Source organism: Muntiacus reevesi, chromosome 2 (assembly GCF_963930625.1).
Source record: "Muntiacus reevesi chromosome 2, mMunRee1.1, whole genome shotgun sequence".
Classification (NCBI taxonomy): Eukaryota; Metazoa; Chordata; class Mammalia; order Artiodactyla; family Cervidae; genus Muntiacus; species Muntiacus reevesi.
The window spans coordinates 30550789-30568756 of record NC_089250.1 but is presented as its reverse complement, the minus strand read 5'-3'; the positions used below and the strand labels follow the sequence as shown (position 1 = coordinate 30568756).

At 43.3% G+C, this 17968-nt stretch overlaps 2 protein-coding genes across 2 annotated transcripts in view; both read left to right on the top strand.

Moving 5' to 3' along the window:
* Positions 1–7102, top strand: part of CUBN (cubilin) — a 257101-nt gene extending 249999 nt beyond the window's left edge. Inside the window, exons 66-67 of the mRNA XM_065921175.1 lie at positions 655–890; positions 4677–7102. Of these exons, the coding sequence (XP_065777247.1) occupies positions 655–890; positions 4677–4784 (344 nt within the window). The 3' untranslated portion in view covers positions 4785–7102. The remainder of the gene's footprint in view (positions 1–654; positions 891–4676) is intronic.
* Positions 7103–10241: 3139 nt separating this feature from the next.
* Positions 10242–17968, top strand: part of RSU1 (Ras suppressor protein 1) — a 193347-nt gene continuing 185620 nt past the window's right edge. The window contains exons 1-2 of the mRNA XM_065921174.1: positions 10242–10394; positions 10634–10745. Of these exons, the coding sequence (XP_065777246.1) occupies positions 10637–10745 (109 nt within the window). The 5' untranslated portion in view covers positions 10242–10394; positions 10634–10636. The remainder of the gene's footprint in view (positions 10395–10633; positions 10746–17968) is intronic.

The following is a 17968-nucleotide window of genomic DNA, read 5'->3' as shown; positions in this document are numbered from 1 at the left end:
ATGCTTGGTAAAGTCACTTTTATAATAATTACTGCCTCAATGGACATGAGTTTGAGCAAACTCTGGGGGATGGTGAAGGACAGGGAAGCCTGGCGTGTTGCAGTCCATGGGGTCACAAAGAGTGAGACACAACAGAGCAACTGAACAAACAACAACAAATTACTGCCAAAACCTAAAATAAAATACCTCTTTCTGTGATCCTGCCCCAGAATTTCCCTTTTAATTTTACTTCACCCACATCATCACCAAGTCACTGCCTATGAATCAAAGTACTCAAGGTCAACCCAAGTACCTATACCACCAAAGTACCCAAGATTGCCTTCACTCTCTCCTACAGTTACTTTATCAAGGTCTTGGTTTTCCCATTGCTTTCTCAGCTCACTATTTTCAGAAAACAGATCTGGAGGAAGTCGTTCCTAAGAGGTGATCTGCAGGGAAAGGAATATATGGTGGAGGTGGGGGTGGAGTGGAGGAGGTGGTGAGGGAGGAGGAGGATGTAGCCCACGAAGGCACAGGAAAGGGGTTTCTGCCTCCACTTTTCCTGCAGGGAGTCTCAGCACCTTAAGAAAGTGTCACGTTGGCTTAAGTGCAGTAAAGCACAGTGGATGGTTTCTGCTTGACTGAATCCAACTTCACGCTGCTGTTTCCTGGCAGGCTGTGGTGGGACTCTTTATGGAGACAGCGGCTCGGTCACCAGCCCTGACTATCCGGGCACTTACCCAAACAATACTCACTGTGAATGGGCCATCCTTGCTCCTGCTGGAAGACCGGTCACCATCAGCTTTTACTTTATCAGCATCGACGATCCCGGAGAATGTGTCCAGAACTACCTCCTGCTCTATGATGGACCTGATGCTAATTCTCCATCCTCTGGGCCCTATTGTGGGGCAGTGAGTAGAACCAGCTTTTAAAAACTCCAATTATCATTTTAAAATAATTAAAGTAGCTTTAAAGGGCATGTTTAAAGGCAGACACACGCAATCACAGAGCACAGCATACTTTTATTAATACAAATTCAGTTTTCTGACCTTCCTGTTTATTTGGGGAGCACGAGTGCCACCTAGTGGACTTTTCATTAAATTAACAATGATGGTTTAGTCTATGTCATGTCTGACTTTAGCCCACCAGGCTCCTCTGTCCATGGGGTTTGCCAGGCAAGAATACTGGAGTGGGTTGCTATTTTCTCCTCCAGGGGATCTTCCTGACCCAGGGATCAAACCCAGGTCTCCTACATTACAGGTGGATTCTTTACCAACCCAGCCACCGGTATTATTAACTGTTACCAAACTTTACTGTGCATCAAAATTATGTAGGCAGTTATTTAGCATCACAGACTTCCAGTCTCCATTCAGCCTATAGAATCAAAGTTTCTGGGGGAGCAGCTGTGGCCCGCTGCTTTGTGGAAGTTGCATGTGTGGTTTAAAGGCACTGACCAGGGTTGCCCATCCATATTATTTCTGCATGACTAAAATTACAGTCTTATCTCTGTACCTGCAGGGGATCAGTCCCATGACCCCCCACAGATACCACATTCTCAGGTGCTCAGATCCCTTAGAAAAACTGGCCTAGTGAGTACAGTCTGTCCCCTGTATGTGTGGATTCTTTGTCCACAGGTTCTGTATCTGTTGGATCCTGTGGTTGGTTGAATCCGCGATGTGGAACCTGTCCTTACAGAGGACTGACTGTATAGAAATTTTGGATGCCTGGCTCCATTCCATTTACCGCTTGCTGAAAATTGTGGGAACCCTTTGAAGAAATTCACAGGGATATTAACAGTTGTCCTGGGGACTGAGTGTTTTTGTAAATCTCAGATCTCCCCTGAGCCCTACAGTAGATTCTGATGTTGACTCAACATTACTGCATCCTCCCTCACTGCCTTTTGTTTTATGTGCAAGTGGATGGATGTTTCCAGAGCTTCCGTGTGAGGGACGCATGACTACTGATGAGAAGTTAGCAGCTTCTTACTGTTTTGCTCTTTGCTCATTTATGCTTTCTGATCAAACTGACAGAGATTTGCCTCTGCTGGAAATCTAGACTTTTTAGAATATAACTTATGGTTTATAAAATTGATAAATGGTATTATCAAAAATGTTTTTTAAAAAAACCCACTTTTGTAAAACCCTGAGAATCTCCCATATATTATTCTAAACACATTTGGGGAATATATTTCCATACACACATAGTTTATCCTGTTTTGTGGTTTGGTTTTTTTCCACTGACTGATACATCATTAACATCTTAATCATATCATTAGGCAAAGTGGTCTATCATATTTAATCACTGGGTGGTATTCTGTTTCATGGGTGCAGCCTAATTTCTGGAACGAGGCTCCTCTGGTTTATAAACACATCAATAAACTCTCTAGTAACTCTGTCCCTATACACAGAGCTAAATATTGAGGGAGAAATTTGGGTCACTTGACTAGTGGATACTGCCTTGCAGTTATTCACAGGGGCCCACAGAAAAGAGATCCTAGTAAATGAGTCACATGTCAGATTTAGAAGCTAACTAGGCCTAAAACATTTAGTTGAGGTTTGTAGGAATTTCCCAGTGGTCTAGTGATTAGGATTCAGTGCTTTCAATGCCGTGGCCCAGGTTCCGTCCCTGCTGGGAAAGTAAGATCCCACAAACTGCACTGTGCAGCCAAAAAAAAAAAAAAAAAGAAAAAAGAAAAAGAAAGAAAGAAAGAGATAAAGAAATCTGTGAAAATTTCAAAAAGAGATTATTTTCACAATATCATTACTTTATGTCTGTATGACTTTTTTTTGGTTTTCAGTGACTTTCAAATATACAATCCCATTTGATCCCTGGACTTTGCAGATAAAAGAAAACTGAGGCACTGAGAGAGATTACTGCCATTTAAACCAGTATCACATTAAATTCAAGTCTATAATTAGATATGTCTCCTTTTCTTAACTCTTGATGTTTGTAGTATTTTCCCAGTTTTAAATTTTCTTTAGTAAATTTAGACCTAGTTTCCAGAGTAATTGTATTATTTTTTAAAGATACCATTGATTTATTTAGTGTGTTAAGTCCAACAGGGTCAGTGTATTTACAGAAAAACAGTGGGAGTGCCTCCTTGAATAGCTAATCATACAATCATTGGAAAATGTTTTCTTAATGATAATTGTCATTGCTCACTGGCATCTGAGTTACAGAATCTGAACATCTAGAAGCATGAAAGAATGACAGGAAAGTAAGGAGGAGTTTAAATTTTTTTAAAGAGAAGGAGTTTAAAATTTTTGTTATCCGCTCATACTAGTTTGTTAGCACAGAATAACAAGTAGAAATCTGGGAGCAGGTTGAAATGGAAAGAAAAAATGTGTGCACACAGCAATTGTACCGTATCGTGTATCCCTTGGTATCTCTTTCTAGGAGAAAGAATTCCTGTACTGCACTCAACTGAATAATTTACTGTCTTGGAAATAAGTCTGTGTGTGTGTGTGTGTGTGTGTGTGTGTGTGTGTGTTTTGATGTCTGGGTAGGACTGAGGCAGGGGACCTGAGCAGATCTAGAGGAGCAGGGCCCCAGACTCTGTGTGTGTGTGTGTGTGTGTGTGTGTGTGTGTGTGTGTGTGTGTGTGTGTGTGTGTGTGTGTGTTTTGATGTCTGGGTAGGACTGAGGCAGGGGACCTGAGCAGATCTAGAGGAGCAGGGCCCCAGACTGCAACCTTGACCCTGTGTGATGTGCTTTGCTGCTGTACGTGTTACTGACTTATTCCCTACCTCACCTCTCCCATTGGGATGTCAGCTTCATGAGAGCAGGGCTTTTTGCATGTTTGGTTCATTTTTTATATCCCTAGTGCCAATAACTAGAGAAGGAGAGAGAACCATCTATGCACTCTTTACACACACACACACACACACACACACACACACACACACACACACACATACAGAATTGTTCCCCTTTTTGTGTGCTGGGTTCATTTTTTTATATCCCTAGTGCTAATAACTAGAAAAGGAAAGAGACCAATGTATCCACTCTTCCCCCACCGCCCCCCCCACAGATACACATACAGAACTGTTCCCTTTTTGTGTGTTTGGTTCATTTTTTATATCCCTAGTGCTAATAATTGGAGAAGGAAAGAGACCCAGATACACACACACACACAACTGTTTCCCACAAAAGGATATGAAAATCATCCCCCAAAGGAAAGTACAGGTGTTGGTGAAGGGAGTAATATACTTTATTCAGCTGTTCATTTTAGTTGCAGACATAGATTGTGTTTCCCATCAGAAAAATGAAAATTTCAATAAGAACTTGAATTGGAAATTGAAAGTTTAATGTCAGTTTTATTGAGATGCAATTCACATACCAGAGAAATCATCTACTTAAAGGGTAAAATTCAATAATTTTTAGTCAGTTTCCAGAGCCATGAAGCTGTTATCACCATGCTTGATTTCAGAACATTCTTGTTACTCCAGAAGGAAACCCTGTATCCATTAGCAGTCACTCCCCATTGCTCCTTACACCCCACCCCCAGCAATATTCTTGTGTAAAGTCTCTACATTAATACTTGGCAAGATCACTTCTAGACACATATGCAGGTTTACTGAAAATTCTAGAAGGCTTCTTTATGTTGTACTTCTTTACTACATCTGACATTTCTGGGAAAATGTTCAAATTTGTGAAATATATAATTTGCTCTCTCTTTTTTTTTTTTTCAATTTTAGGACACTGATATAGCTCCATTTGTGGCCTCATCACATCGTGTCTTCATAAAATTTCACGCGGAGTATGCAACCCGACCATCAGCGCTCCGGTTAACCTGGGCCAGCTAGCCCAGTGAGGCCAGGTCTGCCCAGCACCTTGGATTTTCCGCAGGGGCTGGACCCTCCAGCCTCACATTGGACAGGATACCTGACCCTCTGCCTGTGCCACTGAGAATAATCTGAACTTTTATGTGTTTCATCAAAGTACACGTGGAATCAACATTTGTACTTTTTTTTTGAATGTAGAACATAGCTTCTTTAAATCTACTATTTTGAGCTGAAAATTTCTATAATCCCTTAAAAGGTTGGAAATGATTACGGCCTGTGTGCTGTACATTTTCAGAAGTTAATTAAATAGAAGTATGGTTTTCTCTGTGAATGTCAAATTGGGGATGATAAACGTTACTGAAATCTCAACGGTAGTGCTGCATGTTTTTTTTTTTTTTAAACTCACTGAAATTTGTCTTTCACTGTAGGTCTGTGTAAAACTTCAAGTTGAATAATTCCATTTTGACAAAGTGTATGCCTCATTCAGGATAGCAACTCCGAGCCAAGTTGCCTGCATCTGAATTTTAGCCTTTCCAGCAACTTCCGTAACTCTCTGGGCCAGTTTCCCTATGTGCCACTGTTGTCTATTTGGAGTTTAACTACATGAGATGTGAAGTTATACCTAGTTAGGCATGCTTTGATCAAGTATTCTACTACTTTAAATCCGGAGACATTAGGTTAAATATACAAAGTTAAGTCTTATGAAGAACATGGGACCAAATGAAAAAGATGTTATCAAATGTGTTACTTCATCTCCTCTGCTACTCAAACACCAGGGGAATGATACCTGCACAGACTACAGAGCCATCTAAATGAGATAGTCTCACCTTAGCTCTATCATGGGTGGATACATCAACTTTGTGGATGACACTCTATTGGAAAGAGTGGTGAACATAATGAAGAGACCATCAAACCCAAGTTCTTGACAAAGCTGGAACAATGGACTGAAACTCTCGAGACAAAGTTTGATGGGAATAGATACAAGATTTAGCTTTTTTATCTAAAAATGAATCACAGAGGTACAGAATCTGGAGAAAGTTAACAATAACCTATGAAGTAGTAGTTTTATCTGAAAGCAAGATTAACATATGCAGCTGTCAAACAGTAAGAGATGATTGGATCTGTGATTGCACCATTAGCATGACAGTGTCTACAAAAGTCATTTTTAAAGAGTTATTTCTAGGAGGCATGTAAGCATATTCAGAAAATGCATCTACCAAGCAAAGACAACACAGTCAATCTTAGTATGTAATTTTTAAACTAAAAACAGGAAATAAGAATATTTTCTCCCATTCTGTAGGCAATAAATAGAATCCAAAAACAACAACGATGACAACAACATAATATAAGATGAATGGGCTTGAAGAGTGGATGAGGGGCAGTCTTACTTGGAAGTAAATGGAGCTCAGGAGTCAGGGGAGCCAGGCTTCCACCCACCATGTGATCTTTTCCCCTCTTCTTGTCTGTCTCCCTAAAGAGCTGGACCTTAGTGGGAAGAACTGAACACCTGCCTTTTGGTCTTCAAGGTTAAGTTAGCCATCACCAGACAGAGTCACCCTCATCTGACCTTCAGGGAACTGTCTGGGATAAGTCAGCCAGAGGCCACCACAGGCCAGGGATCTCCTGGCACTTCAGGCACCTGTGAAGGAAACCCCAGGGATGGATGTGCCAATGTTAGTTTGGGGCTGGATGATGGCTGGGTTGCTTGTTCTACTTGTCATCATCTCCTAAATTTCAACTCTATTTTATTAGTCAAAGGAACTTGTTAAAAATCCACCACATGCTCTTCAAGGGAGTAGTAACATAATGAATTTTATTAAGAAAAAAGAGAACTCACATCAATAGCATTTGCTCTATGCCAGGCATCCTTCTCTCATCACTCATGGAAATCTAAGAACAATCACCTCCATTTTACAGTTGAGGAAAACGAAGTACCAAAAAGTTTATAAAACCTAGAGATGGAATGATGGTTTTAATCTCAGCAACCACCCAAGAAAGTGCCTCCCATCCAGCCAGAAGGATTAAGTGTGAACGTATTAAGTATGACAGCCTGACTATCTTCATAGATCCAGTGACATTATTAAAAAATATGGCCTGAAAATTTTTTGATGCAATTGCTGTTATTTTAGTAAAAATGTAGAGATCATACTGAGTCAAAGATAGTGTTAAAGGAAGAAAATGTTTTACTTATTGAGACTTCAAATCACTCCATGTCTACAATTTAACAGGACAGTTATTGAAAGAAAAATGGTATGATAATTTTTGGATATTAATGAGAAATTGGCTTTTCAAATTTTAATTTCATACCTTTATATGTTTCTTTGTAAGTAGTTTATTATCAACATGGTTTAGAGCCTACAAAAGGCATTGAAAAAAATAATTTTATTTATTTATTTTTGGCTGTTCTAGTTCTTCTTTGCTGTGTGGGCTTTTCTCTAATTGAGGTGCGTGGGGGCTACTCTTTAGTTGCATTCTCATTGTGGCTTCTCGTTGGCTTCTCATTGTGGTGAGTTCTCTTGTTGCGGAGTGCAGGCTCTGTTACAGCACCAGCTCAATAGCTGTGGCGTATGGCCTTAGTTGCTCTGAGGCGTGTATGATTGTCCCAGACCAGGGATTGAACCTATGACTCCTGCATTGGCAGGCAGATTCTTTACCACTGAGCCACCAAGGAAGTCCCTACCAAAGGCATTTTTCAAAATGAATGATTTATATAATAAGTTACTTGAATTTCACCCATTCTTTTTGTAGTCTGGAGTGCTGATCTTGAGCAGGAACCTTTGGGGCTTCTGGGCCTTTCTGTATGTTGGGTGTTTCTTGATAACAGAAAATAGGCTTTAATCAGCCTCGATGACCTTCTCTGTGCTCAAAGGAGCAGGTTCAAATAGTTGCTAATTAGGGAAGAGGGATGTGGAGACTCTCTGCCAAGAGACAGTCAAGGAACTGTCAAGAAACAATAGTGTAGGCCTGGTCCACCAGGTGGGAGAAATTAGTGGTAAGTTGCCCCTGAGCACGTGAACCCCAGACTGCTTGGAACCAGAAGCTCGATGACGCTGACTCCCACTTACCTCACCACCAGCCAATTGGGAGAATGTCCGGGAGCAGATCATACCCTCTTTGAACCATTCCTATTCCTCACTACACCCTCTAGGCTGAGACAGTTGATTTTTTTTTTAATTACTTAATGTATTTGAATTGGAGGAGAGTTACTTTACAACATTGTGGTGGTTTTGCCATACACTGACATGAGTCAGCCCTGGGTGCACATGTGGGATGCAGTTTTGAGGGCATTAGCCTGCCCTTCTCCCTTCTGCCTGGCAAAGCAGTAAAGCTTTTCTACTTCACCCGAAACTCTGTCTCCAAGAATTAATTTGGTGTCGGGGTACAGAGGCCGGATTCAGCTTCAATACCTCGGGGAACCAGGCATCGCCCTTGATTGTCCTTGACTGACCCACTCGGGGGGCTCGCAGGCAGGGGTAGGGCATTCCCCCCAAAGGAGAATGAAGCACAGACTTTGTGTAAGCATGGTGCGCTTGGCAGTGACACTGCAGGGGCGATTTCAGCTCTGATAAATACTTTTCCTTGCAGGGATAGCTACCTAATTTGCAGGGCCCCTGGTTCAAAAAGTGTTAAACATCTCAAGCTGGTGACATCAGAACAAGAAACTAACTGTGGGGCCTGTTTAAGCCTGGAGTTTTCTGTCACTGTGTACAGTTTGCATATCCAGGAAGCCGGTCCTGTTTCCATGTTATAAAAATCTGGAACTGGAACTTAGGGACATATTTCATTAAAAATTGTACTGGTGAAAAGTGAAAAGAATGAAAGAAGTTTATAAGGGAGTGAAAATGAATTTCTGGGAAATTGGAAGTGAATGAGAACATGGGGAAGCAGCCTTGTGAGGACCATCTTCTAACCTATGAAAAAATTTAACAAATAGCCCAGGAAAATTAATGATGACCTAAGAGGGAAACAAATACACATCAACAATAGAGGAGGAAGTACAGCACAACAGCTAGTTAGAAGCATATTTCATTAATAGTCAAAACAACTTTTAAAAATTTAATAGCTTTTAAAAAATTTAATATCTTTGCAAGATAAAATAGAGAAAATCTTCCAAAATGTTAAGTTTAAAAAAAAAAGTGTGTGTATCTGTGTGTGTGTGGGGGGGGGGGGGGTGTTAAATATATAAGTGGGAGAAAAAAACCCCAGCTACTGAAAACTGTCCTAGGAAGCTGCCATATGAAAAGATTTCCAAAAGTGATAAATCATAGAAAATGGTAGGAAATTTCAAAAGAATAACTGAAAACAATTTCCAGAGAGGAATAGAGAAATGAATCATCCTCTGAAAACGACCCAATGAGCACTGAACAGATTAAATAAAAAAAGAGCTTCCATCAGAGAGATTACGGTGATGAATAATAAAAAGATCACAAGTGCTTCTCAAGGGAAAAAAATAGTTTACTGCAAAGATTTAAGGAGACGTTTCTGGGCATCAACATCGAAAGCAGAAGTCACTGGAACTATGCCATTGAGATTTAAGAGAAACTAATTTTGAACCTAGAATTCCACGCGGAGCGTGTGCAGAAAAAGGACATTTAAAACATGCAACTACTTAACATTTGTGCCTCTTATACATCCTTTTAGAGAAGGTTACTTGAGAGTAGCTACTCAGCAAGGTGCCTACGAGAAATGTCTGTTTAAACCCAGGAACCAAGTTTTAAAAAGTTACAATCTCTCAGCTGGAAGGACAAAGAATCAGTCCAAGTTACAGCAGTATATTAGTAGGTTCCTAAAGTCTTCAGGAAGAATCCATTGGATTTCAAACAGTGGAGAGTAATGAAACGCTTAAGGTTGCAAGAAGAAAAAAAAACAAATTCTAGTTAAAAAACAAAACAAAAACACAAAATTGTTCGAGGAAATCATCATTCAACAGAAAGCAAACTAAGCTATGACATAGCATAAGAACAGAGGGGTCACGTATTTATCATATGTCTATTCCGTGTCCTGTGACTCAAGGCTCCATGATTGAGACCTGGACGCCAGGGACACACACACCATCAGACAATTCTTGCTTTCAGGGGCTCAAAATATACCGGGAGGTACAACTGTGGGGAAAGGATTCAGGGCAGCAACTTCCAGTAAGTTAAAGAAATAGCACACTGAGAGAATATTGACTTGTCACTTGCCTCTGACCCAGCCTGAATCCCAGCCCAGACTTCCCTGATTCCGCCCACAGCACGCTGGCTTCCATCTACAAATTGAGCCTGCGCACGCGTCAGCTTCTTTCGGATCGGAAGCCTAACCTGGGGGGCGGGGCACTAACCACGGGTGGGGCGGAGTCTCCAGGCCGAACAGCATACATGATTGGCTAGCTGCAGGGCACGCATTCTTTTATGGGCGGAGCCTCGCCCTGAGCCACGTCTAGTAAGCCGGTCTCCTAATTAGGGAAGGGCCGGGCGCGGGCGGGGCCTGGAGTTGCTAGCGGTCCGATGTGCGCCTGCGCGGAGTGCCGGGACAGGGCGTGTTCCTCGTTTGGGTGCTCCTTTTGCACCGACCGAGCGCATCTCTCGCCGGCCACCGGAGTGAGCCCTGCAGAAGTCTGTAGTTTGTGCCTGTTAGGTGCAGCCCTCCGCAGTGAGTGTGTGTGTGTGGTCGCAGTTGTGTTTGCGTCTCCGCGGCGGGAGTGGTGCTGGACCCTCCCCATTTCTCTGTTCCTCGCTCCCCACCCCCCATCCTTGTTCCCAGACCCTGCCCGCCGCTGCCCACTCCCCAAGACCTGGGGAAAACTGGGGAGTGCCAGCCGGGGGCTCCCTCATTTCTCTCCCTGCACCCTTCTGGCCGTCGCCCACGTGCTTTGTTGTTGTTTGGTACAGGTCATGTCCAAGTCTCTGAAAAAGTTGGTGGAAGAGAGCCGGGAGAAGAACCAGCCGGAAGTGGACATGAGTGACCGGGGCATCTCTAACATGCTGGACGTCAACGGCCTGTGTAAGTTCTCCGGAGGGCCTTCGTCTCAGAGAGGGTGGACGGGTTTATCAGTTTAACAAGTAACTGCTCGTGGCGGTGCGAGACATTCTGATGGTCCACCCCACCTGGTGCTTGTAAAGGGCACTTGTCTATGGCCTCGCTCAGAAAGCTTGCAATCAGATTTGTTCTCTCAGCTGGAAAACGGGCACGAGAGCCAGGTTAAGAATCACACGGACTTGTGGCTGCTGGATCTCATCATTTGTCCATGCTGATTGATTTCGGGTGGATTTTCCACAGTTTACTAAATAGCCACTTGGTGTTTTGTTTTGTTTTTTAATAATTTTTATTGGAGCATGGCTGATTTATAATGTGCTGGTTTCTGCTGTATGGCAAAGTGATTCAGTTATACAGATACATACATCCACCCTTTCTTAGATTCTGTTCCCATATAAGTCATTATAGAGTACTGAATAGAGTTCTCTGTGCTATACAGTAGGTCCTTATTAGTTGTCTTATACATAATAGTATATGTCAAATCCCATCTCCCAGTTTTCCTCCCCTTCCCTCTTGGGAAAGTTTTCTACATCTGTGACTCTGTTTTGTAAATAGGTTCATTTGTATCTTTTTTTTTTTTTTTAGATTCAGCATAAAATTGAGATCATATGATATTTGTCTTTCTCTGTTTGACTTCACTCATTGTCTATCCATGTCACCACATATCACATTATTTCGTTCTCTTTCATGGCAGAGTAGTATTCCATTGTATATATGTATCACATCTTTATCCATTCATCTTTCAATGGACATTTTGGTTGCTTCCATGTCCTGGCTATTATACACAGTGCTGAACATTGTATCCTTTTGAAACATGTTTTTCTCCAATTATAAGCCCAGGAGTGGGATTGCTGGATCATATGGTAGCTCAATTTTTAGCTTTTTAAGGACCCTCCAGACTGTTCTCTGTAGTGCCTCTGTCAGTTTACATTCCCACTAGCAGTGTAGGAGGGTTCCCTTTTCTCTACACCTTCTCCAGCATTTATTGTTTGTTTGTAGACGTTTTGAAGAGTTGACTCATTGGAAAAGACCCTAATGCTGAGAAGGATTGGGGGCAGGAGAAGGGGACAACAGAGGATGAGATGGCTGGATGGCATCACCAACTCGATGGACATGGGTTTGGGTAGACTCCAGGAGTTGGTGATGGACAGGGAGGCCTGGCATGCTGCGATTCATGGGGTCACAAAGAGTCGGACATGACTGAGCGACTGAACTGAGCTGAGACATTTTGATGATGGCCATTCTGATCAGTGTGAGGTGATACCTCATTGTAGTTTTGGTTTGCATTTCTCTAATAATTAGTGATATTGAGCATCTTTTCATGTGTCACTTGGTTTTTTAATGGGAAATTATTTCTGAATCATTTTCCATTCTCTTTTTCCATGTGAAAGTTACATGGTAAGTAAGTTAAGCATTTCTTGACTCATTATCTTTTTCCATTTTTTTTTTCTTCTGACTTAGTTCAGGCTTTTGTTTCTTCCTCCTGTGCTGTTGTGCTGTCTTCCTAATGTTACTTCTCACCTCCACTTTTACTGCCGTTAAGATTTTATTTTGTATTGGAGCATAGCCGATTAATAGTGTTATGATAGCTTCAGGTGGACAGCAAAGGAACTCAACCATACATTTATATGTATCCACTCTCCCCCAAACTCCTCTCCCATCCAGACTGCCACCTAACATTGAACAGAGTTCCCTGTGCTATACAGTAGGTCCTTTTTGGTTACCCATTTTAAATATAGCAGAGTATACAGGCCAGTCTCAGACTCCCTAACTATCTCTTTCCCCATCCTTCCTCCTAACTGTCCTGTACTTTAAACACTGTGTGGCTTTCAGTGTTATTTCCCTGTAACAGGCATCTTATTGCAACTCTCTCCTTTAAACTAGGGATTGCAGTCTCAGATGCCTTCAGGTTTGTGCCTTGGACAGAGATCAGGGTTGGTGTCATTGATATATCTCTATAGAAGGCCAGAGAATGGAAAACTGTAGGTGATTTGCATTCGCTAGTCCTTTGGAAGACACCGGCCATGAAGGTTAGCATCCCAGCCTCCAGTAATGTGTTGCTCTCTCAGTGGTGGTGGCTTCTTGGTGGCAGCGACAGAGCAGGGGTCTCCGGTGCTGAGCTGATGGGTGGGAACATCAATGTGTCCCCTCACTGCCCCTCCCTGTGGGGTCACAGTGGTCATCAGGCACATGGCTGCGTCAGAAGAAGATGCTGAGGAGCAAGCAGGAGGCCTGGCTCTGCTGTGCTCTTGGCCCCATGGCTCTCTGCTCCTCAGGATGTCTCTCTCATGGGCTCGAAAAGAGGTTGCTCTCACTAGAGAAACTTTGTACTCCTCAGCTTTGAAAAGGGTTCTCTATGTTATATTTATAAGTCAGCAGAGTGGCGGAGCTGTTCCAGTTCAGTTGTTTTATCTCTTTGAAGCCTTGGCTTGTATTGAAGAAGAAAAGATAGCCACTTGCTTCCTGAAAAAGCTGCTTCCGGTGTAATGGTAGGTGCTGAAAAGCAAGGTCATTCTTCACATTTTCCCAGAGAAGTTGCTTCAGGAAGAGTAACAGTGCTTCTTGGGGAGTTTAGTGGCAGTTGAATTTGGACATTTTGCCTCCATCCTCTGGAGTGGGCTAGACCTAAGAAGTGACCGCTTTCTGCAAAATACTCCGTGACTTCTGGAGTCTGGAGGGTCCCAGGATGCCTTCAGGACCCCACCCTCCACTGGGGCTCAGTGGTCAGTAGTGTACAGAATGCTTACTCCATGTACTTTAATATCTTAGATATTAAAATATTTGGCATGATCAGGTTAGCTGTGCTATAAGGATCCCCATAGTCTTTTGCTTATAATTCTGACTGTAATCATGAGGTTTTACTTGTTATTTTTTTGAATTTATTTTGTCTGTTCAGATTGTGGGATCTTACTTCCCCGACCAGGATTGAACCCAGGCACAGCTGTGAAAGTGCGATGTCCTAACCGCTGGGCTTCGGGGGAGGTCCCCAAGGTTTCATGTGCTAGTATCAGGATTGAACCCAGGGAACAGCTTATTTCCACAGACAAAGAATGGTTATTGTATCTCAAGCTTTCCCTTCATTATCTTTTTTTTAGTTATTATTTTAATTTTTTTATTTTTGCCATACTGTGTGGCATACGGGATCTTAGTTTCCTGACAGATCGAATCTATGTCCCCTGCAATGGAAATGCAGAGTCTTAGCCATTGGACCACCAGGGAAGTCCCTTTCTTTGTTATCTTTACTTTTAGTTTTTCTAAGAGCAGGAACTAAGCCTTGAATCTAAGAGTGGCCGTTGCATACTTATTCTAAGCATAGGAAATAGGCTTTGTTTCTGCTTGGAAAGTTGGGTCTTATAAATGCAGCACTTTCCTTGCTCCAAGGCAGTAAATTGCCTTTCAAAAATGCAACTTTGGAGTTGAGGTACCAAAAGCTTTCTGATAAGAAAACTTCCTAGGCTGGAGACAGACGTTAGCCAGGTTTTAGAGTTTTCTGTCAGTTCAGTTGGGTTCTGGGGATGTCAGATCTGACCCTGAGAGGCAGACATGGTCCAGTGCTTACAAGTGGGACGTTGGAGCCAAATAGACTGGGTTCAGATTGTCCATCTTATCACTGTGTTACTTTAGAGAAATGACATACCTTTCTGAGCCTCGAGTGCCTCATCATTAGATGGAAACATAAGTACAGGTGGCGCTAGGGGTACAGAACCCACCTGCCAGAGCAGGAGATGTGAGAGATGAGGGTTTGATCCCTGGGTCAGAAGACCCCCTGAAGGAGGGCTCGGCAACCCACTCCAGTATTCTTGCCTGGGGAATCCTCATGGACAGACGAGCCTGGGGGCTACAGTTCATAGGGTCGCAGAGAGCCGGACGCCGCTGAAGGGACTGAGCACAGTATAACACAAGTACCCACTTGGCACTGGTTTGGACCTGGGTGCACGGCTTCATGTCAAGTGCTTAGCACCGAGCCCAGTACTGAGTACACAGTGACTGTTAACTGTTCATACGAATGTCCAGAGAGAGCGTGTAAGCCTCAGATGTAACCAGTCCCAGCACAGTCCTTGGTCTGAACCGAGAATAGCTCGGTTAGGTAGATGGGGTAAGACATCTGTGTATGTTGTGTTGATGTTTTCTATGCAGCTTAATGGAATCCAGTGTGTTTTAGTCCTTTGAGTGGGGTTTTCAGGGATTTCCATATACTGTTTCTCTGAAATGATCCCTCATTTTCTTTCTTTTTTTTTTTTTTAAACCTTTTATTTTTATGGCCATACCATGCGGCATGTGGGATCTTAGTTGCCTGACTAGGGATTGAACCTTCAACCCCTGCAGTGGAAGTACAGTCTTAACCATCAGGGGAGTCCCTCATTTTATTTCTTTTCCTTTTTTTCTGCATGGCATGTAATCATACACATTCTCCTTAAAGCTTTCAGGAGGAATGGTATAATTTTGTACTTTTTATTAAAGAGGTTTCATGAGGAAACTCTCTCCCATGCAGCAACTCTTCACCTGGATAATAAAGTTACTCTTGAAGGGCCCTGTAATCAGCTTCCTGGGAATCTCAGGAGCCAGAGAGACTGTTTTTCATTTCTTTAAAGACTTTTGTGACTTTTTAATCTCTTTGCATTTATTGTGCTCTGGGTGTCAAACTTTTATCAGGTTCCTCCCCCCCCCCCCCCCCCCCGCCCCAGCTAGGACTTAAATGTCTCTCAGATAAATTTTAAAAGAAAAAAATCAACCGCCTGTGAGGGAATTGTTTTTCTAAAGGAGTCTGCAAAAGAATCAACAGATGTAATCCTGGCTTGGTTATCTGGAGGAGTTGTTAACCCAGGAATGTGATGCCTGTTGGGGATTTTTTCATCATGATAGGACTTTTAAAATTTATTTTTTACTTTGACATTTTGTCTGAGACATTGGCATACAGGATCTTAGTTCCCTGACTTGGGATTGAACCTCTGCCCCCCGCTGTGGAAGCATGGAGTCCTAACCACTGCACTACCGGGGAATTCTATTATTAGTATTTAAACATGTGTTTTATCTGTGATGGTGTAAAAAATGCAAAACAATATCTCTTTAATTTCTGAGATTCTTGGTGGTGGACTCTCCCAGCTAGTCTCACTGTCACAAATCCCGGGACAGGTGAGGTGGGCACAGAGAGCGTGACAAGTCAGCAGCAAAATAAGTGACCCCACATGGCAAATGCAGAGCCTCAGACACTGAAGGGGGTCGCTGGGGGGACAGCAGGGCGTTTCACAGGATTTTGATTGTGATGGGCTTGGGTCTGTTCGGCGTGAGAGGTGGTTATCAAAACCAACCCAAAAATTGGCAGTTTTTCAGTTAATAATTAAAATATTATTTGCCATCAATTGCAGTATTGAGTGTATTTTTTTTTTCACGATGGACAGTATGTAAATCGAGTCTCTCTGGGACTTTCTTCCTTACTCATTCTCTAAATTATCCAGTGATAAACTAATACGAGCTCTTCTAAGAAACTGTAGACTATTTAATAGATCTGAAGAAGTTAGATTGTCACCATAAGAAGCCATAACGTCCACTGCTTTGCCTTTCTAGCCAGCTCTTAATTGTGAAAACCAGTGCTGGAATTGATAAGAATAGTACTTGAAAAAACCAGACCCCGTCTCTCCCTTCCCTAAATGTACACGAGCCTGTTTTAAAGAAAACCCAGTCTAAATATAACAAGGCCCACCATCATAGAGCAGAAGCTAGAGGTGATATTTTTGCATTGCGTAAAGGTCTGTTGCTTCTTTGAATAGCGAGTCTGCACAGGTTGGTTTATTTGTTTCAGCCAAACAGCACAAAGATGCTGGAGAGCAGTCCGTGTAGAGCACGTACCTGGCCAGTAGGGGGCAGTGCCGAGCCTCTGCATTTTGCTCCAGGTCCCTCGGAAGACTAAAGACAGCCTCTCCTGCCCCAGTGTCCACTGCCGCCTGGGCACTCGGCTTCCTCCCTCCTCATCGCGTCTTTTCCTTCAGGTCGGGAGATCCCTTCGTTTATGTCACTTGACCTGTGAAGCTCACAGTTTGAGAAACCTCCAGACAGTTGGTTGTGAAGTGTCTGACCCAGAGCATTGTTGATGCTGGCTTGTGAACTGTCTTGTGGACCTGGAGTCTCCTCTGACAGCGCAGAGTCTTCTGGACAGAGAGCTGCTGATCAGTCAGCATGTTTCCCAGTGAAAGACGGGGGCGAAATGGAATTTGCCAGGTCCCCTTCGGGCAGATTTCATCAGTGTGTGATGCTAAACAGTATAAAACAGTGTTTTGGATTTGAGGCATCGATAAAGCCCAAAAGATAAATGATAGTATAACATCATCTACTTTATTAGTCTGCTAGGGCTAGCAGTCCATCCTAAAGGAGATCAGTCCCGGGTGTTCATTGGCAGGACTGATGCTGAAGCTGAAACTCTAATACTTTGGCCACCTGATGTGAAGAGCTGACTCCTTGGAAAAGACCCTGATATCAGCTGGGAGGGATTGGGGCCATGAGGAGAAGGGGACGACAGAGGATGAGATGGCTGGATGGCATCCCCGACTCGATGGGCATGAGTTTGGGTAAGCTCCGGGAGTTGGTGATGCACAGGGAGGCCTGGCGTGCTGCGGTTCATGGAGTCGCAAAGAGTCAGACACGACTGAGCGACTGAACTGAACTGAACTGAGGGCTTCCATAGGGATACTTTGGCCACCTGATGCGAAGAGCTGACTCACTGGAAAAGACCCTGATGCTGGGAAAGATTGAGGGCAGGAGGAGGAGGGGATGACAGAGGATGAGGTGGTTGGATGGCATCACTGACTCAATGGACATGGGTTTGAGCAAACTCCGGGAGCTGGTGATGGACAGGGAAGTGCGGTGTGCTGTAGTCCATGGGGTCACAAAGAGTTAAACACGACTGAACAGCAACAGGGCTGCCGGATAGCACACCACAGACCCAGGGACTTCAGCCACAGACAGTGATTATTGATAGTTTTGGAGGCCATAGTGTCGGCAGGGTTGGTTTCTTCTGAGGCCTCTTTCCTTTGCAGACAGCCCCCTTCAGTCTGTGTCTCACGTGGCCTCTGCTGACATGGATTCCTGGACCCTCTCTGTGTCCGCTTCCGGTGCCTGAGACGATGCCATTCAACTTGGGTTACGGCCAACTTGGTGGCTTCATTACTTCGTCATGCTTTGAAAGTTCTGACTCC